At 32.1% G+C, this 28000-nt stretch overlaps 1 protein-coding gene across 1 annotated transcript; it reads left to right on the top strand.

The window, feature by feature from the left end:
• Window positions 1-6325: 6325 nt before the first annotated feature.
• On the top strand, window positions 6326-10071 carry LOC137815539 (uncharacterized). The gene is made up of 3 exons (XM_068618656.1): window positions 6326-6379; window positions 8456-8804; window positions 9299-10071. The coding sequence occupies exons 1-3, from the start codon at window positions 6326-6328 to the stop codon at window positions 9886-9888; spliced, it is 993 nt and encodes a 330-aa protein (XP_068474757.1). The 3' UTR covers window positions 9889-10071.
• Window positions 10072-28000: the final 17929 nt, after the last annotated feature.

Below are 28000 nucleotides of genomic sequence, written 5' to 3'. Positions count from 1 at the left end.
TTGCAGTTTAGATTTTGTAAACAGTTTCAACTTTCCATAATTCTTTTTATTTTGCAGAAGATTTGCTTCTAATTCTGTTTCTGGAATCTTGTAGCTTTTATTTTCTCTTTCTTCTCCTCATAATTTGTTTTCTGTTTTGATTCAAAGAAACAACTTGGACTTTTGCATGTTTGGCCCATTCACAAAGGTAAATGCTTCAGATAATTTACCCTAAAAACACAAAATTACCAAAGATAATAGTTAAGGCCCAAATAAACTCAATTATATGAATATTAATTAAAACAATGGATTTATTTATTATTATAGTCCAATAATCTATGATTAAGGCTATTGTGTGTGAATAAAGATATGCTCATCAGCCGGTCATGAGCACATGTGCCATGTGCCTTGTCATTTTGCATTTCATTTGGCTCTCATTTCATTTGGAATTAGCTTAGCTTTCACGGCCCTATAGCCTATAAAAAGGAAGGCCATCTCTTGTATTTTCCAAGATTATTGTGAGTAAAGTTATGCTGCCAACATTGTGCCATGCTTTGCTTCTACCTAGTTTCTAGGCTCTAATCTTCATCTTCCTCACTTACCATAGGGCTGACCGAACCTCCCTAATCCCATACATATCATGCACCTTCAAGATCACCATAGCTCCTAGGAGGATCTTGCACATACACATCCATGGCTTCCGCACCATCTTTCACATGATTCTAAGAAGAGCTTCATGAATTTGCCATCAGTTCTCACCTTAAATTGCTAATCTCAAAATTATAAACAAGAGAAACCAATTAAAATGTACAATCCTAAAATCAACTCACGTCATCTGGTATTCAAAGCATGGTTATTTTGTACTTATTTGCTTTGAGTTGATTTCGACAATTTACTTTCTAGCACATTTAAATTCTTGGTTTACCTTCAAGCAATTTAAATTCCGCCTTTACATTCTTGTCATCTACAATTCCGCAATTTTTATTCATTAAGCACTTTAAATTCTGCTTTTGAATTTTATTTTGTGTCAAATTTTTTTCCTTACATCTTTTGCTCGTGTCCTTTGTTCTTAGTGTTCAAGGAGTCTTTCTACTTATTTTTATTTTAATTGTGAAGAGTTAAAAACAAATTGGAAGTTGCGTGAGTAGTGTTTGATTTAATTCCAAACATAGAATGCAAGTGTTCATATGATTTGAATCAAAACCTAACATCTTTTTGAAAAGTGAAAAGTGGACTGACAAAAAAAAATGCATACAACAAGGATATGGAACTTTTGAATCCATAAAGAAAAACAAAGACAAAAGAGTTTTGAGAAGCATTCACATTTCAACTTTCACTTTGCAAATTTCTAAAGAGGATTCTAAGTATATGGCAAATTGTGTTCATAATTGTGGAGTTTAATCCCTCTTACTTTTTCAATTTCTAAGACATTCCAAATCTTCACAATTAAAGTTTAAGTAAGTTTTCTTTCAGTTTTTTTTTCGTGCTTTTCTTGCTTGTCTTGTTAAAGTTTTGTCATTATCTTATTTCTAATTTGGTTTAACTTTTCTTGCTTATCCATCCAACTTTCTTAAGTTTTGTTGTGGGAATCTTTGGTGAGCAAATGTAAGAGCTTTGTCTTCTTTCACTTGAAGTGCTTGCTACCAAGTGTAGACCTTTGTGTGTAGAGAGAAATTTTTTCATGAGTGCATTACTTATTTCCCTCTTTTCTACATAACTGAGTGATGCAAGTAAGGAGAGGATACAATTGTTAATCTTTTTCACTATTTTTTTTTTGTTTTCTTTTGTGCAATTATGACTCATTTGTCTTCAGGAGAATCTTCGAAACCACAATCTCCCTAAAAGGCTTTTCTTTTGGGAGAGCTTGCGAAAACCAAGAGGACATTGACCCAAAAGGAAGAGAAGATGCGGCAATTGGTGGAGAGGTTGCAAAGAATAGAAACGACTCAAGAGAGACAACCTAAAGGAAGGATATGGGAACCAAGAAGAGCCTCTATAAGCTATACTCACTATGGGAGCCAAGAAGAAGACCAAGAATGGTAAATGCATCATTTTTAAGAGAGGCACCACCAACATCCACCATCCAAACCTTTTTTCCCTTTTGTTAAATTGCCTAGTTTTAATGGCAAAGTGATCCCAATGTATATTTAGGATGGGAAGTTAAAGTAGAACAAATTTTAAATGTGTATGAGGTCCAAGAGGACCTAAAGGTTAAGTTAGCTTCCTTAGAACTTTTAGATTATGCCATGCAATGGTGACATCAAACTGTAATGGACATTGGTTTGAACAAGATGCCAACCGTGGTCTCTTGGTATGATTTAAAGGAATTCACGTGCACACGGTTTATTCCTCCTCATTATAGGAAATAACTTTTGTTGAAGCTCCAACGGCTTCAACAAGGACCTACGTGTGTAGATGAATATTACAAAGACTTAGAAACTACTTTGACAAAAATTGATATGCATGATAGTGAGGAGTCAAAGATAGCTAGGTTTGTGAGTGGTTTAAGGAGAGAAATTCAAGATATTATAGAATTATATGAGTACTCTTCTTTGGAAAAATTGGTTTACCTAGCCATGAAGGTAAAATCACAACTTTTGAAGAAAACCAATTTCAAAAATACTCATAATGATGGCTTCTACAAGTCTTCATGGAAGGATAAAAACAAAATTTCTTCAAAAAAATTTCCTTCCAAATTTTCAAAGGAAACCACTTCTAACCATAGAGTTCCTAAAGCTTCCACCTCTACCCTTAAGTCACCCACCAAAACCTCAAACACAAAATGTGTTAAATGTCTAGGTTTTAGGCACATAGCTGCAAATTGTCCATTTAAGAAAACCATGATGGTAAAAGGACGGGGGGTTGTTGTGACCATAGTTCCCAATCCTCAAGGTCTAGTTCCCCTACCTCTTCAAGAAGTCAAAGTGAGGGTAATTATGAGTTGCCTTGTGAAGGTGATTTGTTAGTAGTAATGTGCATGCTTGGACAAGTTCAAAAACCTTTTGATGAAAGTCAAAGGGAAAATATTTTTCATACAAGGTGCCTTATTAATGACAAATTATGTTCCTTAATTGTAGATGGGGGTAGTTGCACCAATGTGGCAAGTACAAGAGTTGTGGACAAGCTTGAATTACCTACCATCTCTAAGTCTGCTGACCAGGAAATTCAGCAAATTCCTGAAGAAAAATAGCAACAAGAATCAATTTTCCAACAGGTATAATAGCAAGAAACTCAATGACTTTAACCCTAACAAATATACCTGCTTTGGTTGTGGTGAACAAGGACATATTAAAGCTTATTGCCCCAATAATGAGAGCAAAGAAAGAGCAACAAGCAAGAAAGGTGAAAAGAAAGGCAAGCTGAGAAATCCTACACTGCTTGGGAAGATAATGAAGTTCACGAGGTGAATAAGCTAATCTCTGCTTAATAGCCAAGGGAGAATTTGTCATGAGCAGTGTAAGTTCCAACACTTCAATTTTTTTTTGAAAACTACAACCAACTTCTTAATGCTTTTAAAGAAACTCATGAAAAAGCTAATAGGCTAGCCCTTTCAAATAACCGGTTGAAAGGCTTGAATAATTGGTTGGAAAATATAGTCAAAGCATTGGAAGAAGAACTAGAAAATTTAAAAAATGATTTTGAAAATCTGGAATTGATTTACAAAAACTCTTCTTGCCAATGTGACTAAAGTGTTTGTGAAAATTGTGAATCTATTGAAAAGAAGGTTCATTGCCTTATGAAAACTGTGGATAAGCTTTCAAAAGGAAAATAAAATTTTGAGACTGTTCTAGCATCTCAAAATTGTGTTTTTGGAAAATCTGGATTGGATTTCAATCCACAGAGCAAGAAAAGTGGTATTTCAAAGCCTTATTCAACCATCTGGAGAAAACAATCGATTGAAAAGTCGAAGCAACTGGTTGTTTCATGTTTTTACAGTATGGAAAAGGGTCATTCTGTCAGATTCTGTAAAATTAGAAAGTTTTTTGTTTCCAAAGGTATTCTTAAATGGGTTCCTAAGAATTCTAAGGATTCAAATGATCCCATTAATGCCAATAGACCCGAATTTGTAAGGGAACCAAATCTTGCTACTTGATATTGTTTTTGTGCAGGTATTCCTAGAGACCAAGAATCACTGGATTAAAGGATCAAGTCACAAAGGAAATGATCAAGTTTGATTTCTCAAGTACAACTTTTAATTGAACACTGTTCTTGGAATCTTGTGGAATTTATTCTTGACTCATGTACTATGATTCTTAAATTGAAAACTTTCTCAAAAGCTATGAATTCATTTCTTTCATTTTGTACACTTAGTTCATTTTTTTTTTAAAATAAACTCTCCTTTCAATCTTCATACAAGAATATGTATGTGTAGCATTCTGAATTTTCATCTTTGTCAAAGCATTTGATTCATGAAAACTCCAAATTACTGTCACAAAAAAACAGTCTATTGTTTTCACGAAACAACCGATTGTTTCATTCTAACAACATTTCATTGCAGATGTTTTAAATCTCTGTGCAGTGTTTCTGTTGTTGATTCATTCTCAAAGCTGTTATGGGTCAAAATTGCTTTTATTATGACTTTGAATACGATCTGGTTGGGAGTTATTTTCATCATAAAGAGAAATATATTCCATATCTTCTTGAAAATTTAAGAAATTTAATTACTAGTAAAAAAAGGCATGTGTTGGTTCTGTGCATTGTGTTTGAGGGCTGACCTGTGCCATTATTCTCTCTGAACATATTCTTTTTGCTTTGGAAAACAACCCCTAAAAGCCAATTTTGTTGACTGCTTTTATAGCTTATATAATTGTGCCTGTTTAGGTTGTTTTCCTTCACAGAATCAACCCATTATTTTCTCTGCTTTCACTTTGAAACTGATGTTCTCTTCTACCTTCCTGAAATTTCCTCCTTACTCAATGGACTCAACACCTCTTTCATCCAAAAGAATGAAGACCTTTGGTGTGAAAAGGGTTGGACGCCTTAAAAGCTGGTTTTGTGAAAAATACCTACATGAAACAAGTAGGAAGACTATCAACAATCCAAAGCTCATTTCATTTAATTGCTTGAAAGAGCAAAAACTGTCTAAAGTGAGGGATTTCCTGAAAGAACAACAGCTAAAGAGGTTCCTTGAAATGTCTGAAAATATCTATCCAGACCTTGTGAGGGTATTCTACACTAATCATCATATTGTTGGTGACAACCTTTACTCACATGTGAAAGGGATTGATTTGGAGATCACTCATGAAGTTTGGACCGCCATTACTGAACTGAAGTATGCTGGATTGAGGATAAATAAAGGGAATATTGGAGTGGTTGAAGAATTCAACAAAATGGAGTTTTATAGAAGCTATTTGAAGAATCCACAATCCAAAGTGAGAAACTTTTGTGTGGGAGGCTTAAGGCTAAATGAGAGGCTTATGACTTTCATTGTTACATGGATGTTGACTCCAAGAGGAAGTAATCACTTTGTGCTGATCGGAGGAAGATCTTGTTTTCATTTATTGCATCATGAACAAGGTTAAGATAAACTAGATCCACATCATCAAAGAACATATGCTGAAATCAATGAGGTTAAGTGATTACCACTATCCATATGCTATCCTTATTTCTAAATTTCTACATGACTTTGAAGTTGATCTTGAGGAGGAGCAATCTGAAGTGGTCAAAAAATCACTTGAAGTCAACAATGGCTCCCTTAGCAAGACGGGTTTCACCAAAATTGGTGGAAAGTGGGTCAGCAAGGATGGTGATCAAGATGGATCCTCCAGTGGAGGTCATGCTTAAGATGGTGGAGAAGAGCAAGCTGATATTGTTGTTGCTGGTGATGTTGATGTTGGATTCCAAGCTAGAGATGATGATGCTGGTCCAAGTGCTGGAATCATGGGAGAACGCATCTCCTCTATGTCTCCATTTGAAAGATTGATGCTAAGAAGGATGAACTACTTTGTTGATGAGCAAGGGAGTCATCACGAGTTCTGTGTGGCACTTTTTCAGAACCTTGATGAGTAGATTGAAGTTGTTCAAAATCAGATTTTTGAGCTACAATATGCCAGAGATGATTGAACTTTTTAGTGCTTTACTTTCGTATTCTGTGCTAATTCGCTGCACAATTTTTTATGCCGTTTTAATCTGTTGAACAATTGTTTTAATCCCTTCTTCTACTCTATTTGTGTAGACAAATAAGGGGAGAATTATCTGATTTGAATGTGATTTGTATGCTGATACATATCTGTTTTAATCTGGTTTAAATCTGTTTAGCATGCTGCTGCAGAAAACTCTGATTGTGCACCTCATTCACACTAGTTTTTCACACTAATTTTTCTGGTTTTCTTTATATGAAAATCACATGGTGAAAACTGGTTCATTTGTGCTAGAGAAACCTGGATATGATTGCTCTCTGGTACATGCATTTTGTCTGTTTTGCTGGTACTTTCAAGTTCAACAGAACAACACAAGCAAACCAGGAATTTGTCTTCATCAAATAGGGGGAGTTTGTTGAAGATAAGCTTTGATATCTCCAAATTCATGAAGATTGGTTGAAGGCCTTGCTGCTGCTTGTGTGTGTGGGTTATGGGTAGTTTGAATTTGTAAATCCACTCTTAGTTAGGATCCAAAGTTGGTTTAAATCAAATCCTTTAAAAAAAAGTGTTTTACAAAGAAGTGGAAAAACAACCAGTTGTTTTATCGTTTCAATTGGTTGTTTTACACTTAATGCTTTTGAAACAAGTTTTGACAAAGCTTGAAATTGGTTGACTTTGTTGTCAAACCAATTCAATTGGTTGTTTCGATATTTCAACCAATTTTTTTTTGAAAATCCTTAACAAAAAGTTTGGTAAATCTGTTTTAATTGATTCAAAACTGATTTGACTCCTTCATTAAATGTTTTTAACTACCTTTTTGGAGTTTAAATAGTTAGTTTTACCCTCTTGACAGGAAGATATCATATTACAATCTTTCAAATCAGTTTTCTCCAATATTTACTTTAAGCTTTGGTTTGACTTGTCTAAGAGTGAAATATGACTGCTAGGTAATTTTGAAATTTAAAATTGTGATAGCTGTCGTTTTGTTGTCAAATTAATATAATTGTAGCGTAGACTTGTCTAATGCTAGAGAGATGATAGTATATAAGTGGTCAAATGACCCCAAGTCGTCTCCCAACGAATCCAATAGTGATTCCAGTGAACAAAATTCAAAACCTATCGGTAAACAATGAAAATTAGCAATAACAGTAATAATAAAAAGAGGGTTAAGATAGTTATCCAGAAAATATAAAAGAGATTTGAAACAGCAAATAAAAATTGGTTGATCCCAAGTTCTTCCACAATTGAATTCTTCACAGATTTTCTAAAGATTAATCCTTTCTCAATCCTCGAACAGAGTTAAACCAAATTGAACATGCGCCGACCTAATTTAATTGAAATTCACCAGTAAAACATGCGTCTACTGATTTAATCAATACCCACTTAGTTCCATGCGTATACTCCATGAGAGTGCTTATCTGCTCTCTCTTAAATCATGCACCCAAGAAATTAATTAGAACAATGCGAACTAACTAAGAAACAAAAGTTTAAAATAAGGAAGACTTTCAATCATGCGTTCAACTACAACTTCTCACAAAAACCAGTTTTTCAGGAGATTAGACTATTAAAACAACTTATATAAAGAATTGAAAATAAAAACTTTTATTGACTGAAACCTCATAGCTTAATGGGAAAGTACAAAGAAATAAAAAAAAAAAAAAGAAGTCATTTTTGTACTGATAGGTTCCACTTGTTTATGTGTATAGTGTGCATGATCAATGCTAAACTTCATGTTATGTTTAATTTGAATTACGAATGCTTCTTTGATATGGTACGCTGAACTTTCGTCTCTAACGTCTGCTTGTAGTGATATCACTTATTTAAGAACTTTTCTTATAATTTATTTTTTCCACAAATTAAAACATATTAAAAATGAAAAAAAAATGAAAGAATAAAAAAAAGTAATCATAATTATACATAGCATTCGTTCCCAGCTTGATTGATTTCTCTTCGGTTATTTTCTTTTAAATTCAAAACTTTTATTATATTTTAATTTTTTAAAATAAATAAAAGAAAATAGATGAATGACTGAAATTTAATATATAATTAAATTTTTAGTTGTACATTAACTTCAATTTAATGTAAATATCTAATTGTAAAAATAGAAAATGTAAATAAATAAAACAAAATAAATATTTAAAATAGCTATGTGCAAATAAAAAAAAACAAAGGAACCTAATTGTTCTTCCTTCTTTGGACTAACAAAACTCACTAGCTCTTTTTCTCTCTCTCATTTCCAATGGAGAAATAAACCCCATCTCAAAGGTTATCTATTGCTTTTTCCTTCGTTTAGTAAATATTCGTTTTTTTTAACACCTCTTTGTTATTTAACACATGATGGGGGTAAGAGTATCCTTCTTTTGTATTCCATCACTCTTCTCTATAAGTAATTCTAGATCTGCTTTTATACTAAGGCATATTTAGCTGCAAGGTCCTCAGCAAGAGAGAGATCAATTTGCTGTGTTCATAGATATAAGACTATAGAAGAACCTTTCATAGAGTTGAACAAGGTGGATCCAAGGCATGGAAAGAGGCCTCTCCCTTCTGATCATGCATCAAGGGAGAACAGGGAAGGTTTCAACTTCCCTACCCAACAAGGGGAAGAACCTTCTTCATATCCCTTTCTACATCCAATCCATACTGCTCATGATAGCACTCCTTCTACACCAATTCCACAATATGGCCAAATAACCACTTCTACCTTGATTGAGACACCGGACCCATCTCAGCACCCTTTAAATCAAGGTAAATTAGCCAGGTTCATGCACTAACTTTGTATTTTTCAATTTATATACTCTCTTCTATGTTATACTATGCAACCCTATTTCTCAATATCAGAGATCTACTTATTTAAATGGGTTTTCAGAGTATTTAAGATTTTTTTTATCACTAGCATCAGTGCAAGTAGCAAATCTGAATCTCTCCTTGAAAAAGGAAAAAATAAATAAATTATAAAGGTTGTTGAGTTGATGCACATGTAAAATATGTTTTAACTTGAAATACATGCCAAGATAAACGAGTTGAAATGAGCTTCTAAGACTCCCTTTTGTCGATCTTGATCCCTTCAATATTATAATATTGATGTTGATTGTGGGGACAAAGAGTTAGGTATTTTCAGTGAGCAATTGGATTTGTTAGGGTGACTAGTTGATGTGTTTTCTTAAATGAGAAATTGGAGGAAACCAAAACAAAGCATTCTTGTGATTGATATTGTTACTATTTCGTGCAATAATTGAAAGGGAGAAAAAGACACTATAGAGGAGTTCGGCAGAGACCATGGGGGAAATGGGCTGCCGAAATCAGAGACCCTAAAAAGGCTGCTAGAGTGTGGCTTGGCACTTTTGACACGGCAGAGGCTGCAGCTGCTGCTTATGATGCTGCTGCTTTGAAGTTCAAAGGATCCAAAGCAAAACTCAATTTCCCAGAACACGTTCTTCTTGCTTCAATACCACCACCACCTTCACGTTCTACTCAAAACATTAACAGCAACAATAGTTATTATGCTTCTTCTTCACCTCTTGCACCAACACCTTCACCACCAGCTTATCAACCACAACCACAGGAAGAAGCTTTTCCAAATCTAATGCAGTACGCGCAGCTTCTTTGGAGTAGGGATGATGATGATCTACAACGTGTTGCTTCAGGCCTTCACCATCATAACCCCAATGAGTCTTTCTATGATTCCAGTTCTTCAACTTTGTTCTCATCCTCCTCCACTTCTGTGACTCAGTCTGATCAACAGATTGGAGATGACGCGAGTGGCTCCAAGGAGGAAGATTTTTATGGTTCTTGCTTTTTTAGAGGGAGTGATTTTCATGGCAAGAATTGAACATAATGTTAAGTGTAAGTACTATGCTGCGTGTTGAAAACCTAGCTACCTTTTCTGTCTATTGTTTTCATAATTCAAATAATGGTTCTTACACTTCTTCGGCTATAAACTCACATTTTCACATCAGAAGTGTCAGTAAAACAGTGATCTATATATGTTTCAGATATTACATGTTTTTACAAACCATGGTTGGTAGAATTCATTACTGTGTGTTTTTAAGTTTATCGGGCATAAGCATAATTATTATCATGTTTGTAACCAGATAACTATATATATATATATATATATATAACTATTTCCAATATAAAACTTCATACCTATATAATAATTTATACAACATTACTTTTCTGTTTATATTTAGTACTGTTATGACATATAAATTGACATCTAAAGAAGAAATAAATACAAAATACATTGTATGAGTTTCTGTAAACATAGAAATTCTCTTCTTCTTTTTTGGCCAGTGGTTAAGAAAATAATGGATGAAGTATTCTTACTTAAATTATAGTGAAAAAAACACTGATATCATTAACTGTTTTATTTAAAAATATCTGTCGTTTAAAATAATTCACTGATCTTTACAAAATTTATTATATATTGATTATCATTATAATTTTTTGCCTTTGATGAACAAAAGTATGATTAAAAGAGTTCAAATATATAATTATTTAAGTTTGATTTCAATGATAGATTTTTTTGAGAAAAAATAATTGAAATGATATATATATATATATATATAAATAAATAAATAAAAGAAATATTGATGTTAGTCTTCTAAAATTTTTTTGGGAGGTTAACATCAATATTTGTTAATATATATATATATATATATATATATATATAAAATGATGTTTTTGTCATATTTAGACTATATATTATAATTATTTATATAAACTTCTTTTCGTAGTTTGCAGTCATATCTTACGGCATGATTCAACTATGTATACAAAATTTCAAAAGAAAAAAAAATAACACGCAAATGAAGACTTTCAAAGGTCGAAAACGAAAGTGATCCCTCAATCTTTTAATAAATTTTACGCATGTCAGGCACCATTTTAGTATTGCGTGTATATATATATATATATATATATATATATATATATATATATATATATATATATATATATATATATAACCCAGTCACTATTTATAATATGTACAAATCTGCTTGATAGTATTCTAGTAACAAATGAGATCGTAAATGAGACACGCAAGAAAGAAAAAATGTGTAATTTTTAAAAATTACAGGATTAAGTAATTAAGATGAGAAATTTATATAACTTTATGTTATATGCTAAAGAGAATAGGCCTTCGTAAAAGGTGGATAAATTAGATTAAAAATTGCTTAATCTTGACAATTGTTTCAATGGCTCAACATAAAAAAATTATACTCACTATTAAAAGAAAATTATTAAATAATAGTTAATTTTAAAAATAAAAATAATAATTAATTAATATATTAATTAAATTAGATATTATTTTATAAATTAAAAATGATTTTTATTTAAATTAATTTTTATTATAAATAATAATTTATAAATTGGTATTTAACATTAACTATTAAGATTTTAACGATTAATTATTTTAAATTATAAATTAATTTTTTAGTTTATAAAATATAATCTATAAATCTAGTAATATATTATTTTTGTATTTAAATTAGTTTTTATTTAATAATTTTTTTTTTAAGTATATAAAAGGAATCAAGCAAGGCCACTTGCCTCTTTTTATTCATAATAATAGTTAAGGGTTTTGTATGTGTCATAGGGAAGAAGTCTAAAATACCTATAAGGGGTGAAAAAAGGTAGAAATAAATGTGTTACAATACGCTACCATTTTTATATGCGAAGAAAACATGCAAAATATGGTAACCGTGAAAGCAGTTTTAAGATAAATTACCATAAAAGAAAATTGGGTGGGATTGGAGTTAGTGATAAATTAGGTGGGATTGGAGTTAGTGATAAATTGTCCTTCCTGTAATGAAAATTCCATTCATATATCTAGGAATACCGATTAGGGAAGTTCTAGGAAAATTAGGTTGTGGGTTAATATGATACAAAAGAAAAGAAAGAGATAGTCATAAATTAAACTTAGAAAATTCAAGGGTAATACACGATGGAAGGGTAAAAACCTAACATTTACGGGTAGGACCTGTTTGATTAAATTTGTGCTCACTATCTCTCCTTCTACAAATCCTCAAAGATAGTCATAAATTAAACAGAAAATTCAAGGAAAATTTTTATGCAGATGAGGATCATATGGAAAGAAAATATCATGGGTTAAATGGTTTGAAATTAATAAACCAAAAAATTTAGGAGGACTTGATCTAAAGGATATAAAGATTCTTAATGATGCATTACTAGAAGAGTGGAAATGTGGGTATGCAACCGAAATCATTGGACTATGGAAAATCATACTAGAATCTAAATATAAGAATTGGAGGGAATTAAATCAACCCAAAGTTTCAAAATGTGAATTTGTATGGTGGAAATATTTGAAAGTAGTATGAGTAGGACAAGAGCAATCATGGTTTGACAATAATATCAAGTGGAGTATATGAAAGGGAATGAATTAGTTTTTGGCATTGATAAGTATAATTCACAAACAAATCTAGTTGAAAGATACCCCCAAATTATACAACAACTTTAATCTTAAAAAACAACAATAGCTTAAATAGGGACTTGGAATAATCATTGTTGGGAATGGAGATTTCAATGGAGATGAGACTAGTTTGATTGAGAAATACCTGAAGTCCAATCTTTTAATAATGAAATGATAAATTTCACTCCAAAGATAATTGGAAAAGACAATTAAAAATGGAAATCAAAGGAAAGAAAATTTGCTCATATACAGTGGAAAAAGACATATAATATACTGCAACGGAATGCAAAATGCAAGTATGAAAAAAGAGAAGTTCTTTAAAGCATATGGAAAACTAATTTTATCCCAAATGTAAAACATTTTTGTCAAGAGAACAAATTTGAATAGAATTGCAACTAGAAATAACCTGTTAAGGAGAAGAGTGCAAATAACCAACAATTAGTGTGTGTGTTATCTAATAATCAGATAAAACTATAAACCTCTTTTCTTAATGTAAGATAGGTACAATGGCTAGAAATTTATGTGACAAGTGGGTAAATATCACAAATGTGCCCCCAAGCAATGTAGCAAATAATTTTAATCATTTCAATATATCAAGTATAAAAAAATGGGAACAAAAATTGAAAAACCATGTGGACGACTATAATAAGAGACATATAGGAATAGAGAAATAATGTCATTATATGGATGAAATACTTTATGGGGAGGACTTTTTTGCAAATGCACAACTAAAATCTTAGGCAAGGATTGCAATTATAGCAAGAAGATAAAAATTCTCCTACTCTGACTAGTGCGTCTATCCAAGGACATGCATCAATAACATACAAAAATGAAATCTTTATGCATAAGATGTCATGCGAGGAACTTTGAATAATGACAATAAGGTGAGGATAGGGTATAAATATTAAAGTGAACAAAAAAACTCAAACTTTAGTACACGGTTCTTGACTGATATTTTCATATCCAATTGAAATTTCATATCACAAGCATCCTTTCAAAATTCCCATTATTGTAGTGCTCTCAGTGAATGCACTATGTTTTGGTTATCTTAAATTCATGTAATGATGAAACATGGAAAGTTTGCAATGGTTTCTTCTAGCATGATAAAATTTCAAGAAAATTCTTTAAATTAATGTCAAGTAAAGGGGTAGAGTTCCCTTTGTCTTAGGCTATTTTCTGTCTGTGGTGTCCTCTATATAAGTTGCAAGGTGTCAAACACCTACAACTCGGGATACCATATCATATGATGAACTTGTAGCAACTTCTTCTCATTAGTTGGGAAAACAAAAATGTTTGGAGTGTAGAGCATATGAAGTTCAAAACATATTGTAAGGAACAATAAATCCCACACCGAGTAGTTGAGCCAAGTGAAAACCAAACTTTCTGACAGATAAATCTAGCACTGAAGCTTCCTAGTTAGACATCTAGCAGCCCAAAGGGAAAGGAACTACTTAGCAGTAAACCCTGTGCTAGATGATGGGAAATTTAGTTATCTCAAGTTAGGCGAAGCTTTGGCAAAACATGTTCAAAGCATCATTGTATTATCTGGAATAACATGTTATAAATTCAAACATCATACAAAGTAGGGAGAGAGGAAATACACTTTTGACTATGCTTTCCTATTGACTTCGAGAGAGTTCACTTTCGGTATGATAGTGTTCATATTCTAAAAAATGTATTTTGCTAAATGCACACTAGTAGGAGTCATCATTTTTTGTATTATTCAAATGCATATATGCTTTTGTACAATCTTTTGTAAAAGTGTTAGAGTACTCCAAATACTCTATAAATTCTTTTTGCTAATTAATATATATATATATATTATCACTCTCAACAATAAAAAAAAAATTTATAAGTTCTATCAAAGTAAGTGATTTATGTCTTTTAAAGTAAGAAAGTATGTAAAACAAAAATTGATTATGTTTAACTATGAAATATTTAATTTAAATTTATTACGTGTTGATATATCTTTAATATCTTCATTCACCATATCATGTTAATTAAGTGACCAAAGTGAAATTTTACAATAAAAAGATAAAATTAAATAAAAAATGAGACTTTTTTTCAAAGAGTTGCAATAGTTAAGTAAAATATTAAAAACAAAGATATCAATCCCTTTATTGTGCCATTAATGTTATTTTTACATAATTGAGAATTGAGAATTGAGAATTGAGAATGACATTTATATTCAACACGACAAGAAAATCATTAAATAGAACATATTTTTAGAGATAAAAAATAATTAGTTATTATATTAATTAAATTAAATATTATTTTAGAGACTAAAAAAATTATTAGTATCTAAAGTAGTTTATATTATTAATAAATAATTTCTAAATTGGTATTTAATTAGTTACCAAAATTTTAGCTGTCAACTTTAGAATCTAAATTTTTTTAGTGTTTTAACCGTGCTTGAACAACTATAATACACATATTGGAAACCTTCCAACACCTTGCATAGCTTGCCACATCCTCGTTGGTCTTGAGCGACATGACATCGTTTTAGTGATCTCAATGTGGTTCGTGTGGTTCTCATCAAAACTTATAACACATGCATACCAGTAAACACCTTGCTTAAACACTTAACACAATGATGAGGATCTTTAGAGAAGAGAGAATTTTCTTAATCTCTCCCTTGCTTAAGCTTCAAGTTATCGCTTAAGCTAAAACACTTCATAACTTAAGTGCCCACATTTTTTTATTCAACAATGATGAGCGATGAATGTAATGATTATACACCATTTTATATTGCTTGACCGACATTACTTCACTCGTCCAATATTCAGTCCAAGAATACTTAATCAATATATATACTTCACATTTAAACATTATTTCCAATTTCATATTTGTATATTTTCACTATCATATACAATTATTACACTATAATACAATCACACATCTATAAAATCCATTTACTGTATAAATATATCTATTAGCTCCTCTTAATTGAATTGAAGAATATGTACTAGAAAAGCATTTCTTCAACGACTTTTAGTTACTTGAGACAGTCTAGGTAATCTATTAAAGCAAAACCTACACTATTAGGATCTTCTCTTAACAATCCACTAAAAGAGGAGAAGAAACCTTAGTAGCGGTGATTTACTTACCAAATTCAGGAACTAATTTGTCAAAAATAATCTTTAACCTTCCAACTCCTAAAAAAGATGATCTAGTAGCACAAGGACAATCATAATTTTCTTATTTTTAGAAAGAGTACAAGGAGAAGAGTTTTATAGAGATAATATTTTGGAATTAAATTAGAAATAAACATTTAACTTATATTTATAAAATTCCAAATATTTATTCATTTAAAACCTATATTAAAATAAAACATGGGTCTTAGACTCTCCCTTAACAATAACAAAATTTCATCCTTGAAAAATAACTCATTATGGAAAAGGTAAGGGTAAGACTCTCTCGTCTTGTCCTCTAACTCCCACGCAGAATCACAAGTCTTCAGGTTCCACAACACCTTGATCATATTGGTATCCCTACCCCTAAGTTGTCTTATCCAATGATCTTTGACCCTCATAAGGTTAACATAATAAGATAAATATTCCCTAATATGAACCTTATCAAGTTAACACATAAGTTAGATCAGGTACATATTTTTTGCAGGTTAGATAGATGAAATATGTTAGCCAATTTGGCGAGATAAGGTTGTAAAGAAACCTCTTAACCCATTGAAGTTATCATTAGCATAATTTGACACGAGTCAATGAACTTAGGTATCGACTTCTTAGATTTGGGTTGCTTACCGTAGAATAATCATAAGACAAACCCTAAAAGACACATGATCACTTCCTATAAATTCTAAGGTTCTTTTTCTCTAGTATGCATAAGAAGTCTTAATATGATCATGTATTTTCTAAACCTTCTCATTAATTTGCACTGTTTAGTCAAGCTAATTTCACCATCCTGATTCCAACATAGAAATGTCCTACATCTCCTACCATATAAAGTTTCATATGGTGTTATCATGATACGTGTTTGGTAGTTGTTATTATATGTGAACTCCGCCAAAGGAAATATATCCTCACAGCTTCCAAGATCATCTAACACACATGTACTTAACAAATCCTCCAAAGATCGAGCAATCATCTTTGTTTGACTATCTATCTGAGGATGATAATCTTAAATGAGTCTTAATCGAGTCTCTATAACTTCCTATAAAGTTTTCTAGAACCTAGAAGTTAATCTAGGATCTTTACCAAATACTATAATTGTAGGAACTCCATACAATCTAAAAATATCTCTAATGTAAAATTGTGCTTGCCTCTTCATAGATATCTTTAAGTCCACTGGTAGGAAGTGAGCACTTTTCATCAATCTATTTATAATGACTCATAGAACATCATGTTTCTATATTGTCCATGGTAAATGAGTAACAAAGTCTACAAAAATGATATTCCACATAGGTATATGCAAATACTACAACGTATTTCTTACTCCTTAGTACTCAACCTTTGTGTTATAACAAGTCAAACAAGATGAGACATATTTGGCTACATCAGCCTTCAAACTAAAGCACTAAAATGATTTCTTTCAATCAAAATACATTTTTGTCATACTAGGATGAAAACTCAATACACTTGTGACTCCCATCTAGAATCATCCTTCTTAACTCATCATTTGTAGGCACACATATCTTATCTTTGAAGCTTGACATCCCACATGATCCAAATGAGAACTCCTTAGCTTGATCAATACCTAATAAATCTATAGTATGTCTAAAACTAGGATCATGCAACTACTTTTCTAATATCATACCAAGAAAATCATTAGTTACAACCAATTATATTCCAACTAATTTGATCATATATCATTGCTAAATCAAATTCATATATTTGAAGGCTTCTATTAAATCCAACTCTTGGAACATCATGTGAGATACCTACATTGTCTTTCGCTCAAGGCATAACTAACCACATTCATTTTCTCGGGATTATAGTTCAACTAAAAATCATAATCTCTTAGGAACTTCATCCATCTTCGCTATCTCATATTCAAATTATGAAAATAGGTCAAAATACAATAAGGGAGAGTTGAATTGTGTTTTAAAAGTTTTTGAAATTACTTGACAGACAATCTGTCAAAACAATTTATAAAGATTTTGTTCGTAAATCTCTCTTTCTTTTAGTTAATGTAGTATGATAATATGAACTGAACAAAGATAAAGGGCATAAATATTTATGGTGTGATTTTTATATTGGATCGTGTGTTAATGTTCATTTCTCAATCAACTAATTGAGTTTCAATAGGCATACTACTACTACAAGATATAAATAAGTATTATTTGAACCTCAGTCATTCTTGGTTAAAATTAAGTATTATTTGGACCACAACTACTTTTGGCTTAACATGGAGTATTAATTGGAAGACAACCACTCATGGTTAAGATCAATTATTTTTTGGAAAAACAACCACTCCTAGCTAAGACCAAGTGTTGTTTGGAACACAACCACTCCTAGCTAAGACCGAGTATTGTTTAAACAATAATCATTCTTGGTTAAGATTGAGTATTATTTATAAAACAACCACTCATGAAAAGAGCGAGAGGTTTACAAAGATTGAGATATAAAGAATCACAGGTTCGCAAACTAGAAGGAGGTAGTGTCTTACGATGTATACAAATGGTATCACTCTTCTATATTTCTCTTGAACATGAATAATGTTCTTCCTCACAATTTCAGGGCTAAGAAACGTTAGATCTTATGCTCGTTCTTGTTTCAAGGCTTTCTTCAACCTTTATTCTTCAAAGAGATATTGTTTATAAAGAGTTTGATAACAAAAGAGTCACTGCACATCCTTGGTAGTCATTGTGATGGTATTCTTCTATAATTATTTATTGCATCTGAGTTTGTTTTGAAACTTCAAGACACATTAAATTCCCTCCACTTAGCATCAAATGTGTGTTGCATCTTTGGCAGCACCTCTAGAACATGGTAGAGCTTCACAGGTTTAGGTAAGTGGCTTATCACTATCTTTGGATCAAAGCATAAAGCCTGACACAACTAATTGACTTCACAAAATGAAGCAACCTTCAACACGTTCTTCAAGAGATATTGATCTATATAAGGCATTGCAAGATCTTCTTTGAACGAATGAAGAAGCGTATAATCCTTGCAGGCATAAAATAAGCATTTATTAAAGTTTGACATATACTATGAAATGTTTAAAACAATAGATGAAGTATATTTATTGTCTTATTCAAGAAAATCTTATTTAACTAAGTATACTCGCTTGAGTTTGTTTAAGCAAAAGCTTATCAGATGACGCATGTGCACAACACTTGCATATGTGAGACAAAGCGCATTTTAAACAATGCTTGCACTTGCCCAACCACACAACTTGCATCTATTGGGCTAGACTTGATCTATTTCACCTTACATGATCTGATACACAAAATTATGTTTTATACTTAGTTGTTTAAGCATACAATCAAAACAAAAAAGGGACCACTGAACTTGGATCTAAAATAACCTTTTATGATTAAACCAACTTTTCAAACTCTTGGTATCATTGAACACATTAAATCTCACACAATTCAAATAATGCCTCCAAGATTTCAATGCAAACACTACTACAACCAACTTTAGATAATCGGTGGGGTAATTCTTCTAAAGAACCTTTAACTTCCAAGAAGCATAAGCACTATTTTATTTTCCTACATCAACACTTAGCCCAAACCCATATGAGAAGCATTACAATAAACATTAAAGGGTTTACTCAAATTAGGAATGATCAACACAAAAGAATTGGTCAATCTTTGCTTCAGATCATAAAAAATTTCTCAAGATCTCTTTGTCGGGATAAAAGTTTAATCCTTTTGGGTTAACTAATTTAAAGAAAACATTATCTTCGAGAATTCCTCTACGAATTTCTTCTAATAACTAGCCAACCCCACAAAACTATTGATCTCTAATACTATCCTTAGACACTCCCAATGCAAAATGGTCTGTTGTTGTGTGATTTCTTAGCATATACACCAACATGTGGTATAATGATGACATCCTTTATATACGTAAATATGAGTTATTTGTCAAGGGACACAAGTTTAAAGTAAATATTGTGTGTACACCTCTTAAGGATTTAGATATGATTTAGGTATGAATTGGTTATATGCTAATCACATTCTTATATATTGTAGCCAGAAGTCGTTGATTTTTCTTGTTCTTTAGAGGAATGATTTAATGTTAGCTCATTAGTTTCGACAAGATATTATAGGTGGTTCTAATTGTTTCATGTAGCTATAAAAAAATAGTGATAAATGATGATAGTTGTATTGTCACAGATAGGACGAATATCAAAATCATACCACCCTGTAAAAAAGAAAATGGCCTTCCGCCTAGCTTAGCTAAGAGTTAGATATATGCGTGTTAATATAATCAAATCAATCATACAAGGGTCGGACATAAAATATGGCTCAACCCTTCACGGATCAACTTGATCAAGGCCCATTGTCCATAACTTGGACCTGAAACCTAGAATCTTCATTATAACAAATAAGTCATCATGTAAGAAAATTGTTGATCGCCTCTAAGTCAATCTATGCAAATCCAAAAACGGGCCCAGCGGGAATTCTGGGAAGGTATTTTGTTAGCAAAGTTACGAGATCCATCAAACAATACCGATTTTCTATTACTCCACATTTTTCGACACGTGTAAAAGAGTTTTTTTTTTCAATACCTAGGAGTTCCTTTTAAAAACTCAAGATGATCATGATTTGTCTATAAACATGGGACAAATCTGACGGGGAAAAAACACTTGAACAATCTAGTTTAAGGCCACTCAAACCCTGAACTAGAACAATATTTATGGGATGAACATTCATGTTGTGCATGAGTTATGGATGTCAATCCTGATGAGATCCCAAAGTTGCCACCTTAGCTGGTGATATATTCCCCATGGATCTTGTTTTTGGTGTTGTGCTAGTGTCTATGGATCTGTACCGAATAATAAAAACTAAGTTGGTAAAGCTGAAGAAGCAGGTAAATGATTCATCAAACTAAATGTTTATCCTTGGGTGCTCCAATATTATTAATGACAAAGAAATATAGATCATTAATACTATGTATTGATTATAAGTAATTAAATAAGCTGACTATAAAGAATAATACCTTTTAGCCATGATTGATGATTTATTGAATTGATTCTTGGATCATTTGTATTCTTCAAGATTAATTAAAGGTGTGGCTATTGGCATAACATAGTGAAGGCATGAGGATGTGCAGAAGACAACTTTCAAGATACGAAATGATCATTATAAGTTTGTTGTCATGCCTTTTTAAGTGATTAATGCTTCTGCTACACTCATGGAATACATGAATAAGATCTTCAGAGTATATCTAGATCAATTTGTGATGGTTTCATAGATAACTTACTAATATATTCATGTACTCATGGGAAACATGAGTCACATTTTAGGATAGTGTTGTGTTTGATAGAGAAACAATTGTATGCAAAGTTGTCCAAATATGAGTTTTGGTTATCATGGGTGCATTTCTTAGGGCATCTGATCTTAGTTGAAGGAATTTATGTTGATCCTTCCAAATATTTACTTTAAACTTGTGTCCCTTGACAAATAACTCATATTTTACGTATACAAAGGATGTCATCATTATACCATATGTTGGTGTATATGCTAAGAAATCACACTACAACTCTCTTAAAAGGAGTTTCAACCGTTTATCGCATAAATTGGACACAAATGAATTTGTTTCTCCATAATCATACAACAGTGGAAAAGGTGAACCTACAATAAACATGAACAATTGTACCAAGCTATCAGATTTCAAAGCCTAAGTTGCACTAATGACAAAGAAATTACCAACCACCATGTCTTTGTTCACCTACCAAGGTTTCTTCTATATTGAACTAAAAGATGTAGTATGAGTCCCACCTTTCCAATCCTTAGCTAGATGATCAGGCTTACAACAAATTACACAACTCTTTTTAAGTCTAAGTATAATCTATGATCATATGGGGTTCATTGCCTCTGTAACATCTCAAGCAGAACTGATGTTGTGCTCTTAACCCACTCCTTCAGGGAGTCAAAATCTTTTGGTTGAAATGTTACTTCAAGCAACAATTTCTTGCCCTAAGCAACTCATAAATATTTGGTTCTTGATATGCTCTTAGTTATATGTTATTAACTTATTAATACCATATAATTTTGTTGTGTACACATAAGAGATAAAATGAAATAAAGGAAATTTACATCACTTTATAACTTTTAATTGGAAAATATATATTCTAGTATAATATTGTGTCAATTAAGGTTTTATTTACATGCATATTGAGTCTAATAATATAAAAGGTGTTTATAATTTCATGCATATAATTAAGTGGGAAGGTGTTCATCCCTCCTTGCACTATACTTCTTTTTTGCAAAATGGTATGTAATCTAGAACAAGGTTAGTGTTGGAGTCAAGTGTGAGTCCCACTAGGTAGAAATGGGTAAGAAAAGAAACATATAAAAAGAAAGACCCACAAACTTATAACTTTAAAGTTTAGAGTTGAAGGTGGTGTCTGGGTTATTTATTGGGTCGGGTTACCCGATGATCCAACTTGACCCAATCCAACCCAATTAGATTGAGTTGAGTTTCATTTATGAATGGGTCAAACCCGACCCAACCCAAACTAATTCACCCTTATGCGAGTTGGGTGACGGGTTTAGTATGCCCAAGATCCAACTCGAGACCCACTCTTATATTTATGTCATGGACAAATTGTGTTATGTTTTTCTTTGTGTTTTGAATTAGTTTGAGAAAACTTATTATGACTTGACTTATTAACTTCCTTGAAGCCTTGAATTAATTTTTTTTCAAAATTGTGGTACTTTTTTAAATTAGGTTAATACTTAAAAACTACAACTTCTAATAAAAAAAAGTTTTTTAAAATCTTAACTCAAATCAATCTCCAACCATCCATAGTGTCATGGTCTCTTATATAAATTTTCTCATGACTCGTTAATGTCAAATCTCCCAATATATCTCCTAAAAAAAACCCAACAACGTGTCAATCTCGTTACTCAAGAATTGTAACCATCACATAGTTACGAACATGATTTGCTTGTTTGCTAGGAATAAACTCTTGAAAGTTATTATGAATCAATGTATTTGTTACATTTGATAAAAGTATCCCTTCGTTTTTATTTTTTATCATTGGTGGGTATGATAATACAAATTAACCTACCTAAGGAGCAGATTATTGGTTACAATTTCCTTGTCACTTGGGTTGGTAATTATAATAATAGTCTTGTTGGTTGACCAAGTGGATATCGAGACCTGGTTCTATGTAATAGGGAATGTCATGGAAAAACTTGAAGAAACCCATGGTAAAAGATCCAAAAGCTAGGACAATCGAGATCAATAAGTGATACACTTGAGAACCATGGAGAACAAGAGTTAGTACTAATTCACTTGATTTAAGAAAACGTGAACATTGTCGTTGCTTATTTTCTTAATTTGATGTGTTTGGATGTATTTTTAACCATGCATGGATCATGGGAGTTGTGGAAATTGATGTTTAGAATACATAAATAAGTTCATTATTGTATATAAATGTGTTTACAAACCCTAATCAAGACATTTTAGTCATAATTAAGATCAAACTCTTTTTACAAGATACGTTGTTAGTTAAACACCAATTTTAATAAAAAAAAAACTTCACAATTTTAAAAAATTCAAATATAATAATTATTTTTATTTTGAATTATTCAATGTTTTCAAATATTTTTGTTTGAATAAAGTAATTTAAATTTTGATTTTTTATTAGTATAGATTATTTCAATTATTACCAAATATAAAAAATATATTTTAATATTAAAAATATTTAATAATTCAAAAATATTTTTGGTGATGTTCTTTAATCCATATTGGGCAATGTTATTTTTTTTTTATTTCGGTTGTTTAAAGTTATTTCTTTTAGGTTGTTAGTTAGGTTTCGGTCAACTTTTTTTACCAATGTCGGCTAAAAAATTATCTCAACTATCTTTGACCAAAAGAATCCTAGTAAAAGTTTGCTAAAAGCTTCCCATTTAAATTAGAAAAATATATACCAGTCCAACCTATTAGGGACCTCTACGGAAAAATAATCTCTACAACGGTCGACTAAAAAATAAGTATTAATAACCTTCATGAAGAAATTATAGTTGACATAACCGTAAAAATATAATCTTAATTCCATTGGTTCCCAAAATTTTTACTAATGTCGATCAAAAAAATAATAGTGGCTACATCCACGAAAAATAATATCAATGTTAATAAAAAAATATAAAAATTCTAACTTATATTAATTAAAAATAGTTTTATTATAATTAAAAAAATCTAGCTAACAATGATTGAGAAATAGATATTTTAATTTTGGTTGAGAAAATCTTTATTAACGTTAGTCAAGAAATAACCTTATAAATATTGATTTAAACAAACTTTAAGTAATATTGATAAAAAAATAATCATGATTGACATTAACTAAAAAAATTTCTTCTGATGTTAATAAAAAATATAATAATGTTGAAAAAAAATCCTCATTAATATTAGTTTAGAAATAACATTATTATACATTGAAAAAAAAAAAATCTTGACGATGTTAGCTTAAAATTAATTACAATAATTTTCAATTTCAAAGAAATGTTTATTAATATTAGTGAAAAAACTATGTTGAATTGGTGATGGTGAAACATTAACCGGAGTTGTCAACATCTTAATTTCTGTATGTAGGGATATCGTGTGCGGAAGTGTGATAATTTCAACCAAAGATTATGAGAAATTAAAGTAACAAAGAAAATAAGAATGATACCAAAAAATTTTAGGCGGAAAACCCCTTTAAATAGAGGTAAAAAAATAGAGGTAAAAAAACCACCGGCGAGAGAGCCAAAACTTCCACTATAATGGTACTGGGAGTACAATGAATTCCTCTCAGACTAATAGATAAATAGCCCTAAAACAATCCTCTCTATATGGTTAAACACTTACACCCAAGAACAGAAAATAGAGAGTATATGAAAAGAGAGAGGAAGCAGGTGTGTGTTGTTTGTTTGTTGTGTGTTACATTGCTTGAAGGAAACCACTATATATAGTGATTCTAAGAGACAACAATAATAAAGACAATTAATGGTAACTAACCTCCCTTTAATAACAATTAATTGTGAACGGTAAGTAACCTCCCAATAATTTCAATTAATTGTCAACGGTAAGTAACCTCCCATTTATGCCAAGATAATGGTAAAGGTGAGTCGTAACCCACAAATCTCCACCTTGACTTGCCTTTGACTGGAACACTCTCTCGCCATGAAGCCTTGATTGAGTATGGATAATACCAGCTAAGTTCAGGCAATGATAGAACTTAGCCGGTGGAAGTGGCTTTGTCAACATGTTTGCAGGATTTTCCGTCGTATGAATTTTTTCAACAAATTATATCTCCTGTATCAACAATGTCTCAGATAAAATGGTGCTTAATTTCAATGTGCTTGGTCCTTGAGTGATACTTGTTGTTCCTGGTTAAGTGGACAACACTCTGACTATCACAAAATATAACAAGAACATCTTGTTGAAGACCAAGTTCACTTACCAAGCCTCAAAGCCATATAGCCTCTTTCATACCTTCTATAGCAGTGATATATTCTGCTTCAGTGATGGACAAAGCCGCAATGGCTTAAAGTGAAGAATACCAACTGATAGCAGACCCACATAGGGTAAAAATGTAGGCTGAAAGTGACCTTCTCCGATCTAAATCACCAACATAGTCAGCATCAACATAGCCAACTGCTCCTCCGAGATTGGCTCTATGTTGATCAAATACCAAACCAAGATCTAGAGAACCTTTCAGATAACGAAGTATCCATTTAACGGCTTCCCAGTGTGCCTTGCCTGGATTATGCATGAACTGCTAACAATGCTAACAGCATAAGCTAAATCAGGTCTAGTACATACCATAGCATACATGAGACTTCCAATTGCATTTGAATACGGGACATGTGACATGCGCCTTTTGTCCTCGTCTGATTTTGGACACTAATCTGATGACAACTTGAAGTGGGCGGCAATTGGAGTATTAACAACTTTGCAATCTCGCATTCCAAATTTGTCAAGCATCTTAAGAACATACTTCTTTTGTGATAGAAAAAGTTTTCCAGCTTGACGATCTCTATAGATCTCCATTCCTAAAATTTTCTTTGCAGGACCTAAGTCCTTCGTATCAAATTCACTACTAAGTTGGGCCTTTAACTTGTTAACTAAAGATTTATCTCTTGCGGAATTCAACATGTCATCAACATATAACAACAAGTATATAAATGACCCATCAGATGTTTTTTGAAAATAGACACAATTATCATAGCTACTTCTGGAGTAGCCATGTCCAACCATGAAAGAATCAAACCTTTTATACCATTTTCTTGGTGATTTCTTCAAGCCGTAGAGAGGTTTCTTCAAACGACATACATGGTCCTCCTTTCCAGGAACAACGAACCCCTTAGGCTGCTGGATGTAAATCTCTTCCTCAAGATTACCATGAAGAAAAGCAGTTTTCACATCTAACTGTTCCAGCTCCAAATCATACAAGGCAACTAAAGCAAGTAATATTCGTATTGAAGTATGAAGAACAACAGGAGAAAATACTTTATTAAAGTCAATACCTTTTTCTTGATCAAAACCTCTTACAATAAATCTTGCTTTATTCCTTGTACTCTCAACACCAAGGATCCCTTCTTTTCTCTTAAAGATCCACTGGCAACTAATGACTCGTTTTCCTTCTGGTAACTTCACCAATTCCCATGTTTCTTTTTTTATAAGACTTCAAACTTCTTCTTGCATAGCAATAATCCACTTTGTTGAGTCATCACTAGAGATAACTTCAGAGTAATTCTTGGGTTCACCTTCTTCACCCATCTCTTATGCAATAGTTAAAGCATAAGCAATGTTGGCAGATTCTGCAATTAATCTTTAAGTTGGTTTTCTTGGTCTCTGTTGTGGAAGTTCTTGAGCCATAGACCACGGATGTGGTAACCCTCGTCGTTGAGGTGGACATTGTTCATGTGGACTCAAATGTTCATTTGTACCATCATTACCAGTGACTTGATCATCTTAAGTACTAGAGGAATTGGGAACGTTTTCCTCATGAGCGGGTGTTTTAATCTCAAACTCCACATTTTCTCGAGCATCTTCCTGGTCACCTGTATCAATTGAGGAAATGATAGTATCTTTTATAGAAGAGAGCATAGCATTTTCATTAAAGGTCATATTCCGACTGTGAATTACTTTATGAGATTCTGGGTCATATAAACGATAACCTTTAACCCCTAAGCCATAACCCAAGAAAATGCACTTCTTAACACGAGGTTCTAATTTTCCCTCGTTTACATGAGAATAAGCAGGGCAACCAAATATTTTAAGATTAAAATAATCAACAGGGTTACCTGACCAAACTTCTTCTGGAATGTTGCAATCAATTGATTTGTTAGGAAAGCGATTTATCAGATAACATGCCGTTGAAGCCGCTTCAGTCCAAAAAGATTTCGTCAAACCAGAATGGGAGAGCATGCAACGAACTCTCTCTAGGATAGTTCTATTCATTCTTTCTGCAACCCCGTTCTGTTGTGGAGTACTTGGGATGCCTTCCTTCTTGCAAAAATCATTGAATTCATTCGAATAGAACTCAAGGCCATTGTTTGTCCTTAGCCTCTTTATCTTCTTGCCAGTATGATTCTCAATCAATAATTTCCACTCTTTAGAAGTGGAAAATGCTTCATTCTTATGTTTGAGAAAATGCACCCACAGTTTTCGTGAGAAATCATCAATAATTGTCATCATATAACGACATTTACCTCTAGAGGAAACTTTTGACGGACCCCAAAGATCCGAATGAATATAATACAAAGTACCTTTGGTTCTGCGTATGGCTTTAGAAAAACTAACCTTTTTCTGCTTACCAAAAATGAAATGTTCACATAAATCAACCTTTCCAGTACAGTGGTTACCAAGGTGACCCTTCTTCTTGAGAATTAGAATTCCCTTCTCACTCATGTGGCCTAATCTCATATGCCACAACTTGGTGTTATCTTTGTTGGGTGAGGCAACAGCTGCAGAACCTATAATTGTTGAACCCTGCAACACATACAAACTATCACATCGAATTTCCTTTAGTAACACAAGAGCTCCTTTAGACACTTTTAAAACTCCACCTTCAGCTGAGTATCTACACCCATGAGATTCAAGGGTGCCTAAGCAAATGAGATTTTGTTTCAACTCAGGGACATATCTGTCACCTGTTAAAGTTCTAACAATTCCATCATGTGTCTTGATTTTGATTGTTCCTTCACCAACAACTTTGCATTGAGCATCGTTTCCCATCAAAACAAGACCATTATAAACTGGTTCATATGTGGTAAACCAATATCTATTGTGAGACATGTGAAAAGTACAACCAGAGTAAAAAATCCATTCATTTTTAGACTTTTGTTCAGTGTTGGAAGCTACAAAACAATCCCCATCAGATTCAGTTTCAACAA

The sequence above is a fragment of the Phaseolus vulgaris genome, chromosome 1 (assembly GCF_051622355.1).
Source record: "Phaseolus vulgaris cultivar YP4 chromosome 1, ASM5162235v1, whole genome shotgun sequence".
Classification (NCBI taxonomy): Eukaryota; Viridiplantae; Streptophyta; class Magnoliopsida; order Fabales; family Fabaceae; genus Phaseolus; species Phaseolus vulgaris.
The sequence above is the reverse complement of the archived record's forward strand: the minus strand, read 5'-3'. Positions and strand labels throughout refer to the sequence as shown.

Bases quoted from the DNA above. Each gene is read 5' to 3' on its own strand.
- LOC137815539 (XM_068618656.1), top strand. From the start codon at position 6,326: ATGGTGAAAACTGGTTCATTTGTGCTAGAGAAACCTGGATATGATTGC. The intron at 6,380-8,455 runs GTACATGCATTT...AAGTAATTCTAG, and splicing joins CTGGATATGATTGCTCTCTG to ATCTGCTTTTATACTAAGGC. The intron at 8,805-9,298 runs GTAAATTAGCCA...AATAATTGAAAG, and splicing joins TCAGCACCCTTTAAATCAAG to GGAGAAAAAGACACTATAGA.